Source organism: Phoenix dactylifera, unplaced genomic scaffold (genome assembly GCF_009389715.1).
Source record: "Phoenix dactylifera cultivar Barhee BC4 unplaced genomic scaffold, palm_55x_up_171113_PBpolish2nd_filt_p 000182F, whole genome shotgun sequence".
NCBI lineage: Eukaryota > Viridiplantae > Streptophyta > Magnoliopsida > Arecales > Arecaceae > Phoenix > Phoenix dactylifera.
In genome coordinates this window covers 206,431-219,217 of record NW_024067712.1, presented here as the reverse complement: position 1 = coordinate 219,217, position 12,787 = coordinate 206,431, and the positions used below count along the sequence as shown (strand labels likewise).

General features: G+C 40.0%; 1 protein-coding gene across 1 annotated transcript; it reads left to right on the top strand.

The window, feature by feature from the left end:
• Positions 1-764: 764 nt before the first annotated feature.
• Positions 765-11,783, top strand: LOC103715875 (protein NUCLEAR FUSION DEFECTIVE 4-like). The gene is made up of 2 exons (XM_008803653.4): positions 765-1,297; positions 10,360-11,783. Exons 1-2 carry the CDS (start codon positions 851-853, stop codon positions 11,569-11,571), a joined length of 1,659 nt encoding a protein of 552 aa, XP_008801875.2. The 5' UTR covers positions 765-850; the 3' UTR covers positions 11,572-11,783.
• The last annotated feature ends 1,004 nt before the right edge of the window (positions 11,784-12,787 follow it).

Sequence of the window (12,787 nt, the reverse complement as noted above, 5' to 3'; positions counted from 1 at the left end):
TTTTTTTTTTTTTTTTTAACAGCTAGAAAGAAAAATTCAAGCATTTTGTATAAAAAAAGGACCATGTCGTGCAGCATGTCCCAATCACGGGAAGCGCATCAAACCGTCCGCGAATGAACGCGGACAGCCGGCCTGTATGCCCTTGTCCAGAAATGGACGGGATATTCTATCTTTTTAATTTTGTTTTCTCTGTATGTATACTATCGCCTCCCCTTTGACCTTGGGAGCAACCCCTGCGTGCACCTAGCCGCATTCAAAGTGGAGGAAAAAAAAACCAAAAAAAAAAGAGAGAGGGAGAAGTGGGACCTATATTTTAGGCTTGGAAGGCAAAGTGCACAGTTGGAGTGTCCACCCAAGAGAAAAAAAATAACTGCGGATCTTACATACTACGGTAAACATCTCCAACCCTGGTTATCATTAGGTAACCTCAGTTACTTCTCTCAAACATGTATTGTCTTCTCTCTCTCTCTCTCTCTCTCTCTCTCTCTTTCTGACTAATACTAACATTTTTTCTTATCTATACATTATATATATATTTTTTTTATGATGAGCTATACCACCCCATGATCCTCCGCTCCCGCCCAAGTTCATGCACGCATCCTTCCTTGGTTTGATGAGCACACTGTCGTGTATAGCATAGTTGTCTGTTAAAATTTAAAAGATCAATTAATAGTTATAATCTATAATTTACAGACCACGTGTCACGCATCAAAATCATCTCACTTCCGGTTGAGTGTCCCATTGAATGGGAAGCATCGCGACGATGATATTGATATCTCGATGGGAACGGAAAAAGAAGAAAAAAAAGAAAGCTTGTCCTGCCAGACTCAACGGAAGAGACGAAGGAGAGATGGGGGCTCGACGTTGGTGGTTGGGGACCAGCAGCAAGTGGGCGGCGACGGCGGCGAGCCTGTGGATCCAGTGCACGAGCGGCCCCGCTTACTGCTTCGGCATCTACTCCCCGCTCCTCAAGTCCTCCCAGTCCTATGACCAGTCTACCCTCGACACCGTCGCCTTCTTCAAGGACCTCGGCGCCAACGCTGGCGTCCTCTCCGGCCTCCTCTACTCCTCCTCCGGCCCCAGGTCCGTCCTCGCCGCCGGCGCCGCCCAGTGCTTCGCCGGCTACTTCCTCATGTGGCTCGCCGTCACCGGAGCCCTCCCTCGCGTTCCCGTCCCCCTCATGTGCCTCTTCATGCTTCTCGCCGCCCACGCCCAGACCTTCTTCAACACCGCCAACGTCGTCACCGCCGTCCACAACTTCCCTTCCTACCGAGGCACCGTCGTCGGCATCATGAAGGTTCTCCAATTCCTCCTCCCTTCTTTCTTGATTGGTTTCTTTTAACTCAGAGATAAGAATTGCTTTGCATCCTTTCTTATTTGAATATTTCCATATGGATATGTGAGTTTCTGCAGATAATTTTTTTTTTCTACGGTGCATGCCTGGCTGTTGTTTGGTGAATTGTCCCTAATAGAGAAACTAATTTTGATATCTATAAATTGCGCATGTGTGAAATGTAACCAGCGGCCAATACTTGTATCCAGTATTTAATATGCACATCTTAGAGGCTTAGACTGGTGCATAGCTCAAACAGTTTTGGTCCCTTCAAATTATTTATATATATTTAGTCAGTTATGCTCCGATATGTGGTTTTGTTAAATTGCAGTCCGAATAATTTCCAAGAAAGAAAATTGTTCTAGATATGTTTCTGAATTTGACTGGGTGGTTACTGCTCGGTGTAACTTCAAATAGTTCACAAAATAGGAAGCCAAATTATCAAACAAGGTAGGGAAATAAGTATGTTCTGTACCGGCTCCATATTTTCCTTTATCTGAAAAAATCTTGTTTGAGATACTTATTCGAGGAATAAATAAATTTGACCAGAATAACCATTTCTCCCTTATCCCTTGTTTGAGCTTGTTTGGCGAGAACAAATTTTATTTACAGGCATTATTCTCGCTTTATTCTTGATTGAAATACAACCTTTACATTTTGATGTGATAAAAATCTAAGACTGCATGAAGTACTTTCCTGGACAATGGAAAAGAATCACGAAGCATATAATCTTAAAATTAGATATGAATGTTTTGGACTTGCAAGAAGACCTTAATCACAAACAAATCTAATGAAATTTCCCTTATGAGATGCGAGCAATGAACCTTGTTAGAAACACCCAATTGAGTTGTCAGCATGGAAGTCACCACTTATAACACCTTTCTCATTGGTAACAGCCAAATTGATGGTCAGATTCGAGTCTGCAGATGTAGCACCTTGCTTATTGGAAATGGCCAACCTGATATTCACATTGAAGTCTCCATTTATAAACTTCTGGCAGCTTATGGTAGGGACTTTCAGATGCTACTACCTTTCACTGCCAGGTGAATAAATAGGAGAGGCACGAGTTTTGAAGTTGCCCTTGGTCATTCTTGTAGGTAGTCGATCAACATTTTCTCTCAATGTCATCATTAATCTATAGAAGCGCATTATGACCTAATGATCTGTGAGATCCTAGCTAGGATCTTGATCAATGGGTACTAGAGGGTCATCTTCAATTTGGGTGTGACCATAGCAAACTAGAAAGTTACTCCGAGCACGAGAAGGAAAGCACTGTTATGATGATGCCACTTTCCTATTAAGAGGCAAACTCTCTGTGATGTGAGAAACTTGGTGCAATTAAATGGTGTTGCTATTATTGTTTTCTTACTACCTAGATACTTTTATGCAAGTGAAAAAAGGGGCCTACTGGAGTTATCTTAATTTGTTGCCAAGATCATGGTTGTTATTGGATGATGCTAGCTATTTTAGAAGTTAGTTAGGAGAGAGAGCAAGGCCAATAAGGATGAGACATTTGGCTATAATGAAGATAGTGGTTAGCGCCTAGTTCTTTTGCTTTTACAACAAAAATAGTTGCAGTTTTGATTAGATATTTTGCTCAGATCCACATCTAGATCATAGGGGAGATTGGGTTTAAATGGGAAGAAAGAAAACTCGACTAGATGTTTTAACTTGCCCGCTAGTGATGTTGTCCCAGTTAAGGCTTTCACTAGGACTCATGGATTCTAGTTCATATAGCTCATGAACATGACGTATTATTCTTTTCTGACTAGTTTGATTAAATAGTCTCCCGAAAACTTTTGTCTTAGATACGGATGTAAAATCTAGAAACCACTCAACACAACATTCCAATTTTTCACTACTTATCATCCACAAAGTAATAGATACCTAAAGGTTGTCAATAGAAGCTTAGGGGTTTTTGAGATGTGTGGTAGGAAATCATGAATCTGATTGGTGCTTCTGTTGGCAAGTCAACATGTTTGTAAGTCATAATATTTTTAGTTGGTACCAGCCAAAAGCCATACAAACCCAAATCATAGGATATCATCAAAGGAGAGAGTTGGTTTCTTTCTACCATTTTTTGAATTAAAGCCAAAACAATCAAGTCAGGCTTGGTACCAGCCAAATCATCGATGGCACCAGCCCATACTGATTAGTGTTAGGATCTCTCCATCTTTTTTTTTTTGAATTAAAACCAAATCGACTATTTTGGGCTTGGTACTGGCTGAGCCAGCTGCGCTACTAATCATAGAAGACATCGATTTATTTTAGTTTGACCACATCACACCTTGTACTAGGGTTGGTTTGGTGTGGAATGGTATGATACCATTAGTATTATCCCATTTTGTCAAGTTTTAATTCTTTACCTATGTTTAATATGGAGGACTTGACATTCTACTAAGAGCCTGTAGACTCAGGATTGCTAAACCATCCCAAAATGGGTCATTTAGAGCAAACCGTACTGAACTAGCCAAGAACTAGGATGGTTTGGTCTCTCAAAAATGATGTAGGTAGTAAATTTGGATGAACTGGACTAAAACAAATCAAACTGACTGGGCGAACTGGGCTAAACTGACCATCTTATATAATACCCCCATCCCCCCTCAATCCTTAGTTTCGAACTCTCTCTTTTTGCTTCTCTCTCTCTCCCTTCAATTTTTCTTGATGGCCTGACATTGAGCTTCCCCATCGATCGCCTTAACCAGTCATGCTAGCAGATTGCTCTCACTGTCGCCCTTGATGGCTCCCACTCCAAACCTTCTGAGACCCTAAGCCTTCTTGTCGATATTGCCTATGCCTTTGCTATGGCCGCCTCAGGCATCACCCTTCTGGCATCTCTTGTTAATTCATCGCATACATCTAAATTCTAGTTGGGATTGGAGGTGGGGATCTCGTTGCCTCAATCTCTACCCGCTACACCAGATCCATTATCACCATCAGGTATCCCTTGCTTCTCTCCCTCCCACCTCCTGTCTCTTTGGATTTGGGGGTATCACCATGTTAGCAAAACAATGTTGTGTATCATGTGTTTGCACGGGTATTGTACCGCACTGACCCAGTATATGACCAATACAAGTCATGGTATTGGTTCAAAAAACTTGCTGCCGACATCTTTTAAGCCTTCTTCCTTTTTTTGTTGATAGTTCTATTGTTGCATCTTTTGTATCTACCTTATGCTTAGTTTCCGCACTCCATTGCTTCCCATCCCACCTCAGTCATCATAAGAAAGAAAAAGTGGACAAGTTTGAGGATCTTGTTTGATGAGAGGACCATTTCTACTATTGCGATGGATGTCAAAATTATTTGGTCAAATGGAGTGGACATCCAGCATTAGATAGCACATATCACCATAGAAAAACTATAGCTTAACCTTGAGCTAATTGAGAGATGTCGTAACCTTTTTCATTGGAGGTGAACATTTCCAAGCAGGGAAAAGCTAATAGGGATTGCGATGGATTCTGGGTGTGTGAGGCATTCAAATATGCATCCGAGCCTCTAGAATGATATTGATGACTTTGCACCTTGGCAGGAGTATTAATGAGCCTTATTGGGTGCAAATTTTGTTGTCTAAGTAATAACATTCAGACTTTGCTATAGACTTAGTTTTACTTTAGTATATTTCCTGCTTTTAGTCCATCTTTTGTTCAGTCTCAGTATGAAAGCAGTCAAGCAAGAACTTTGTCATATGTTTAATTAGTAGGCAAATAGACCATTAAGGTATTTGAAAAAGGAGGCAGCATAGTTCATGACGCTGTAGCATGAACAGTAATGGTACAGTTTTGAACCTATTTATTGCTGTCTTCTTTAATATTTTTCTTTTTATGTGCTATAAAGTTAAATATTTTTTTTTTAAAAAAAAGAAAAAAAGAGCTTCATTTTTTCTCTATGTAGGAGATGTGGGATATGGGTTTTGAGGTACAATTGAATGAATGTGATTGACAGTGTGAGATCATTAGGCATTTATTCTCCTTTTCTTGTTTTCTCTCTTCTCCCTTCTCTATTGTTGAACCTATCTACCCTCAGCCATAATCTTTTCACCTCACAGCCCTAGCAATCCCTTTTCAGGTTTAGCACAGCAGCAGCCATAACCATCAAAAGCAAGCCATCCAGAAACACATATCTGAACTGCAAAAAGGTCACCGATAGGCTCATAATCTTCTGTTAAGAAACCTTTTTCTGATCCTTGTTACAAGCCTAGGCAGTTCAGTTTTCTTCAAATAAAGTTTTATAATCCCTTGAGTTCTGTACATAAGCTTTATATCTTTGTTGGATCTTTCCCTGTTTATCAGTTTTACATTTTCAGATCTGGAAACTAGTTGTAGATTTTTCTCCCAAGCGAATCCTAGATTTGATTGAAGGAGCAAGGTTCGCCATACTGCCCCGAAGCATCCAGTTTGGGGTGTACTGAATTATACCATGGGCAAATCGGCATGGTTTTGCCCCTCGGTTCAAAATATTAGGCGAGGAAGGGGGAGAGAGAGAGAAGGAGAGAGAGGAAAAGAGAGAGGGAGGGAGAGGGAGAGGGAGAGAGGGAGGGAAGGAGAGGCAGAGCAAGGGAGGGAGGGAGAGGGAAGGGGAGAGGGAAAGTGAAGTCAACAACTGCTGCCAAATTCAGTTTGAAGCGGCCAAATAAAAAAAGGACCTAGTGAAGTCTGTTGGGAACCCGCCTATGCCGCTGATATTTCAAAAAAAAATTCAGATGGCAGCGGAATCGGCATAAGCGGGATCGACGTTCATCGCATGAACGTTGTTTCATGAACCGTTCGTAGTTAGATAAGAATTAAAAACTTTTAAATACATTAGAAGATCAGATCTTCACCTTGTGCGGGTAGATGATCACCGCAAACTGAAGTTCGTGGTCTAGGATGAAGGTTCGCTTGAAGCCGTTCAAGTGCCCGGCCTCTACGGGTATCCACACGAAGCAGTGATCCGATCAAAGCTCTCTTGTCTTCCCGGGGTGCTAGCTCCCTTGCAAAGACTTCTTTTGATGGCTGATTTCCTCTCTTTCAATCAACCCTTGATTGTGTTTGAGAGGAGGAAGAAGAAGGATGAAGAAGAGGAAGAAGAGGAAGAAGAACGAAGCCCCTTGCAGCCTTTCTTTTTCTCCCTGCGTTGGAGCCAAGGAAGAAGACCAAGAGGAGGGAGACGCCTCCTCTTCTTTTTCCCTTTGCTGATGGCGGCTGAACCAAGGAGAGGGGAGAGGGTGTACGGCAGCAAGGAGAGGAGTTTCACTTGATTAGGGCGCCGGCCCCCTTTGCCCCTTTTTATAACCATCTAGGGCTCCTACAATCTAGGAGCCCTAGAGTAATTACCTAAGAGGGGGCGCCGGCCCCCTCTCTTCTCCCTTCTCCACATGGAAAAGGGAGGGGCATATTTCCCTCCTCATGGTAAACCCTAATCCACATTAAGTAGGGTTTGAAATGCCCTAATATGGTCAAGCCCTAATCCAATTAGGCTTAGCCCAAGGGTGAACCAATTAGGATCCAATCTAGGTAAGTCCTAATCCAATCAATTTTGACTCAATTGAACTCTTCAATCCTAATCCAATTAGGAGTCTTATTGATTCATTAGGTTAATAATTAATTGTGACTTAAGAAACCCTAATCCAAATTAGGACATATTTAATTTTAGTCCTAATCCAATTAGGACTCTATTTGAATTCGAAGTCCTAATCCGATTAGGACTCTAGGAATCCTACTCCAAGTAGGAATCCAATTTTGATTCAAAACTCCTAATCTCATTAGGATTGCAGGAATCCTATTCCAAGTAGGAATCCCAGTCCTACTCCAACTAGGATTCCCAGTCCTAATCCAATTAGGACTCTAGGAGTCCTACTCGAAGTAGGACTCTTGTTTCAAGTCCAATTAATTAATTCCCTTTCCTTCTTCAACTTCTTATCAATCGAATTGATTACTCGTGATTCATAATCACTTTTCAACCATCGGATCGGTCAATACTTCTAGTGTGTGTGACCCCATAGGTTCTATTCTGACTGGTAGTGAGATATATTGTGATCTCTATCACTATATCATTGAAAACTCCTTTCAATGGGTTGGAACGATTCCAACTCAACTCATTAGGGTTTATCGATCATCGAGATAATCCCTGTGAGTCCCACCATCCACCAGTGACACCTAGCAGCATGTAGTGGCTACCCAGCAGAATGGAATGATGAACCTCTAGGTGCAGTTAACATGTGATACAGTCCTACTATCGTGGATCCCTACAGGACGGAGGTCATGGACAACTCGTCAAACCCCATCGTCTGTCATATGTCAAGATTTATTCGACTCGAGTTCGATAGTGGAAAACTCTTTCTCCACTTTATATTACTGCCCTGGCCAAGGTCTTAGAACTCAGTCTAACAAATCACATAGGATCACTCCTCTTCTATCAAGGTCGATAGATTCCTTATAGGTGCATACCCTACTCCTACAGTGAACCTACTGCAGCCAATCTACACTGCATGGACCCATATGGCTAGAGACCATGTATGTGTGCAGTCAAACTACAATAACCTCACTGTGAGTAGCCGAAGCACCGCAGGTCAAAGGACCAGTCACACTACTGCAACATCAAGCAAGTCACTGACGAGTGGATAGACATCCAAGTGACTTCTTGTCTTGGTCATGCTCAGTACCCTTGTTCTCTAACAAGCACCTGCACTATCACTTCAGTGTCCCTACACTGTGGACTCAAGTCTCGTCCATCCAGAAGGAAAGTGATCTGTGCACTGATCGGATCGATCACCGTCCTCGTGATGATCCATTGATCAGGAGCATTTAGAAATTAATCACCAATGATACATGGCTCAAATTCTCAACTCTTGAGAATATGTATCATCATCTTATTAATTTCTAGGACGATTCATAGACACATAAATAATATGAATGAAAAGATGCCTTTTATTTATTCAATAATAAATAGTCAAGTACAAAATTATGTCCCTAGAATTAATAATGTGTCAGCCAGATTGGCTTCTAGGGCATACATCTAACAAAGTCGACAATAGTTGCTGACTTCAGTTCGAAACAGCAAAATAACAACAGAAGAGACTTCTGTTTCGAAATGAAATATGAGAACACCTATCTTGACGAGGGCTTCTGACCCTCTCTCTGCCTCTCTTGGCCTCTCTTACCCTCTCTTGGCCTCTCTCACCCCCTTCCTCTCCCTCCCTCTCCCTCCCTTCCTCCCTCCCTCACTCTCCCTCTCCCCTCCATCCCCATCTCCCTCTCTTTTCCTCTCTCTCCTTTCTCTCTCCCTCCTCTTTGGCTCTTCCTTTTCGGTATGTCTTGAAACGACATGACACGACACAATTATGTACCATACCATACTGTCAAGCAATCAGTATGGGTCTCAGTACTAGTACATTTGGCTTTCTAGTGTGTGTCAAGTTTTACTTGAGGTCATGTTCATTGGCATTCCTTCCTAGTCCAACACTCAGGGAAAAAGATATGGCTACTTCAGACACTATTGAAGCATCCAACTAAGCTAGCAGCAATCCATTATCCGACATCCCATACTTTTGTTTGCAGAAATTTTGGTTTATGTTTGTTTTGTAGTTCTAGAGTATGTCATGTTCTTCCACTTTCCCTCAACAGGGTCATGTTTCATTGGCATTTCCTTCCTAGTCCAGCATACAAAAGGGAAACAAGATATGGCTGCTCTAGACAATGTCACAGCAATCTGATGAAGCTAGTTCTAATCCTACTAAGCTAGCTATGATCCATCACCTGGCATCCAATACTTTTGTATGCAGAAATTTTTGTTCTATATTTGTTTTCAACAACCTGCAATTATGACAACACTTTCATATGTCATCTTTTATTAACTCATTTCTTGATCATATTAGTTTGAAATTTTAGTTTCCAGATAATTTCTATATTTATACATATGTATAGTTTAAGATGTTATTATTCATGTTGTCATTGCATTTTTAGGGTTCCCTAGTGTTCTCTTGAATCGCATAGGAAAAGTGGGTGAGTTTTTTTCCCAAGGCATTGGTAGCTCTAGAAAATTATAAGGAAATTAGGATATTGGCCACTAAGAGGATCACATAAAATAGAAGAATAGCCCAAATGAGACTTGATTGTACAACATAGCTAGGGAAGAGTTCAAAATGCATTCTTTAGACATGAAAAAAGGATAAAAGCTAATGTTTCATGGACGCAGACGTGAGAACCAGATATAGACACATATCCAATTGCCTGACGTTGAAGGAAAAAAAGGAGATACAAGGTCACATAGGGAGAAAAATTCATGAAAATTACTTAGATGTAGTTTCCACGTACTTTGGATATTGTATCATAGAAATCACTGAAATATATTATTTTCTAGGTTACCCAAGAAAAGACATGATTTTTTTGAGGTGCTTTTTTGAGCTTGTTTTCATCCAAAATTCAAAATTATCTCTAGGATGGAAGAAACATGAAATTTTGCAAAGTTGTTTTTAATGCCTACATTCTTATCTTATCCCTTAAATCAATAGAAGTGTACCTCCAATATCACCACGGTGGGTTGAATTCATTGCTAGAAAGGTCAGTTTTCCATGATTTCTTGAAGTTGCAAAGAAAGAGTTTGGTAGTTACCCAAGAGTCTAATACATATCTAATTCCTGGATGTATTTCTAACATACATTATTTGGAAGTTTACTTCATATCTAATTCATAATAGCTAAACCAAATACACTACGGGATAGTTTTGCTGACCATCTTAACTCTCATTTGCAGTTCTTATGCTACTTTTAACACATGTAAGGAAAGTTTCACAATTCATGAATGCTAAGCATTCTAAGATATGTGTGAAACCAGCCTTATCGATCAAAGTTCTTATGTAAGCATGCTTTACCTACCTGATCATCTGTTGTGAATCATATATAGCCAACTTTTTCTTGTATGGGATTCTTTTTAAGACTAGCTTAACTTACTGTTGCAGTAAGCTTCTGCTATCCCTTTAATATAGTTATGTTTTTTCTTTATTGATTAGTTAAGAGTACAATCTAACAATTTTAACCTTTCGCTGTTTAGGGCTTTCTTGGTCTCAGTGCGGTAATACTAATCCAGTTATACCGAACGCTTTACAGCGGAAATTCAAGTTATTTTCTTTTAATGCTTGCAGTCCTGCCCGCTTTCCTCCCACTCGTCCTCATGTATTTTGTGAACGTTCATTCCTCATATGGAGGAGATAACAAGCAACTCTTGGATGGCTTTTCCCTCATTGCCCTTATCATTGCTGGTTATATTATGGCTCTTGTCATATGGGAGAATGTAGGGACTATGGGATCACCAGCCCGCATTCTGACTTTTCTAGTACTCATTATGTTACTTTCCTCCCCGATAGCTATTGTTGTTAGAGGTCATATGAGGGACACTAGGATTCAGTTTGAAACCTCAAGCCATGAAAGGATCTTATTGACAAATGATGTTGATCCATCAGAAGTTACCGGGCAAAGAGAAAGTGATGCATTACCGCCTAGGAAGTCTTGCTTGAAGAGCGATAGTAGTGCACATTGGCATGAGGCCCCTGAGCGAGATGCGCAAATGCCCCGAACAGTAGAGAACTTGAATATTTTGCAGGCCATGTGGACCTGTGACTTCTGGTTGTTGTTTCTAGCTATGGCATGCGGTATGGGTTCAGGATTAGCCACAGTAAATAATATTAGTCAAATAGGAAGTTCATTGGGCTACACAAGTGTGGAAACAAGTACCTTAATTTCTCTATGGAGTATATGGAATTTTCTTGGTCGTTTTGGCACAGGATACATTTCTGATTACTTCCTCCGCATTCAAGGCTACGCTAGGCCTATATTCATGGCTATAACACTTGGAACCATGAGCATTGGTCATGCAGTAATATCTTCGGGCCTTCCTGGTGCTCTGTATGTTGGTTCTATACTGGTTGCTGTGTGTTATGGTTCTCAGTGGTCACTAATGCCCATCATCACTTCAGAAATATTTGGTCTAAGGCATTTTGGCACCATATTTAACGCCATTGCCATTGCAAGCCCTTTAGGATCTTATATCCTCTCTGTAAGGGTTGTGGGATATATATACGACATGGAGGCATCTACATCTGACAAGAGCACTTGCACAGGTATCCACTGCTTCATGCTATCTTTTCTCATTATGGCAGCTGTGAGTCTTTTTGGGTCTATTGTTGCCTTGATTTTGTTCATGCGTACAAGAATGTTCTATAAGCAGGTCATCGTTGCAAAACTTCAACATTCAGTTATTCTGTGAGTAGTTATTTCAGTTGTAACCTTTGTATAATATGATATACAGTAATGTAGATAATGAGCATCTCCTTTAGTATGCTTTAGAGGTCTTAGTTTACACGATGGAAACAATCTTCTTGGGACCCAATTTGATGGTCTTAGTTGAATGTTTCTGATATTTATTTGGTATTAAAGTTTCTTTCATGTATATCTTTGAAAAATATCCTTTTGTGTGTATATCCTTGCAAACTCTCTGCAGATTATTCCTAGAAACTTGATCGCAATAAATTTGATTCGAATTTGAAAAACAAGTTTATGCTACTTGAACCCCCTGACATTATAATCCAGAAAATTGTGGAGATCAGCTTCGATCACGGTCTGGCTGTGTATGAGCTCATGCGGAAATCTTCCCAACTTGACCCATTTGCTAATGGATAGAGGATTAAGATGGATTATTACTAGTTCCACTTGCATTGACTTGTGTGTTCCTGACTCACATATTTTTTTCGTTTGTTAATTGATATATAATCTTCCAAGGCATGGTCTGGTACACATAATGCTGCATGCTCTGCCCATAGATATACAGACCTAGTTGACATCGACCATAATCAGAACATTAGTTGTCTACATGATTATATCTCTTTTTACTTTTTTTCCAAACGAATATGATCATTAGGAATGAAAAATGACCCAGGCTTAAAGTTTGTACTAGCAAACTTGACAATTTTATTGCAGAATTTTAATTCTTTAATTGACTATGAATTTGTAATTGATGACTTTCTAAATATTGAGATTATGGATTTTGGTATTTAAATTTAGATTTAATCGCTCTGAATCCGCACTTATTTATTTATTTACTGTATGATAGATTCGGATTATTTTGTTATATTTTATTTAAGATAGATTTGTATATAGATTATGATTGTTGGCTTCGTATTATCTTGAGCAATATCCCTTGATAGCATAGCTGTATCTTCGAAATCCATGCAGAAAAAAGCAAGAAAAAATATTAATTAAATCAACTAATGATATCTAAATTTTACCAAAATGAAGTGGATGTATGTCTGGGTGGTAAAATGAGGCCTTGTTTTGGTCATTGCCTAAATAGTATTTTTCAATCTAATTTAGTTGTTATATAAATAATATTTAATTTCACGCGAGCTTATCGCTTTCCATGCAACTTCCTTTCCATCCTATTGCTATAGCAAAGTGTTTTTCTTTTTTGACGGAGCAAATGGGTT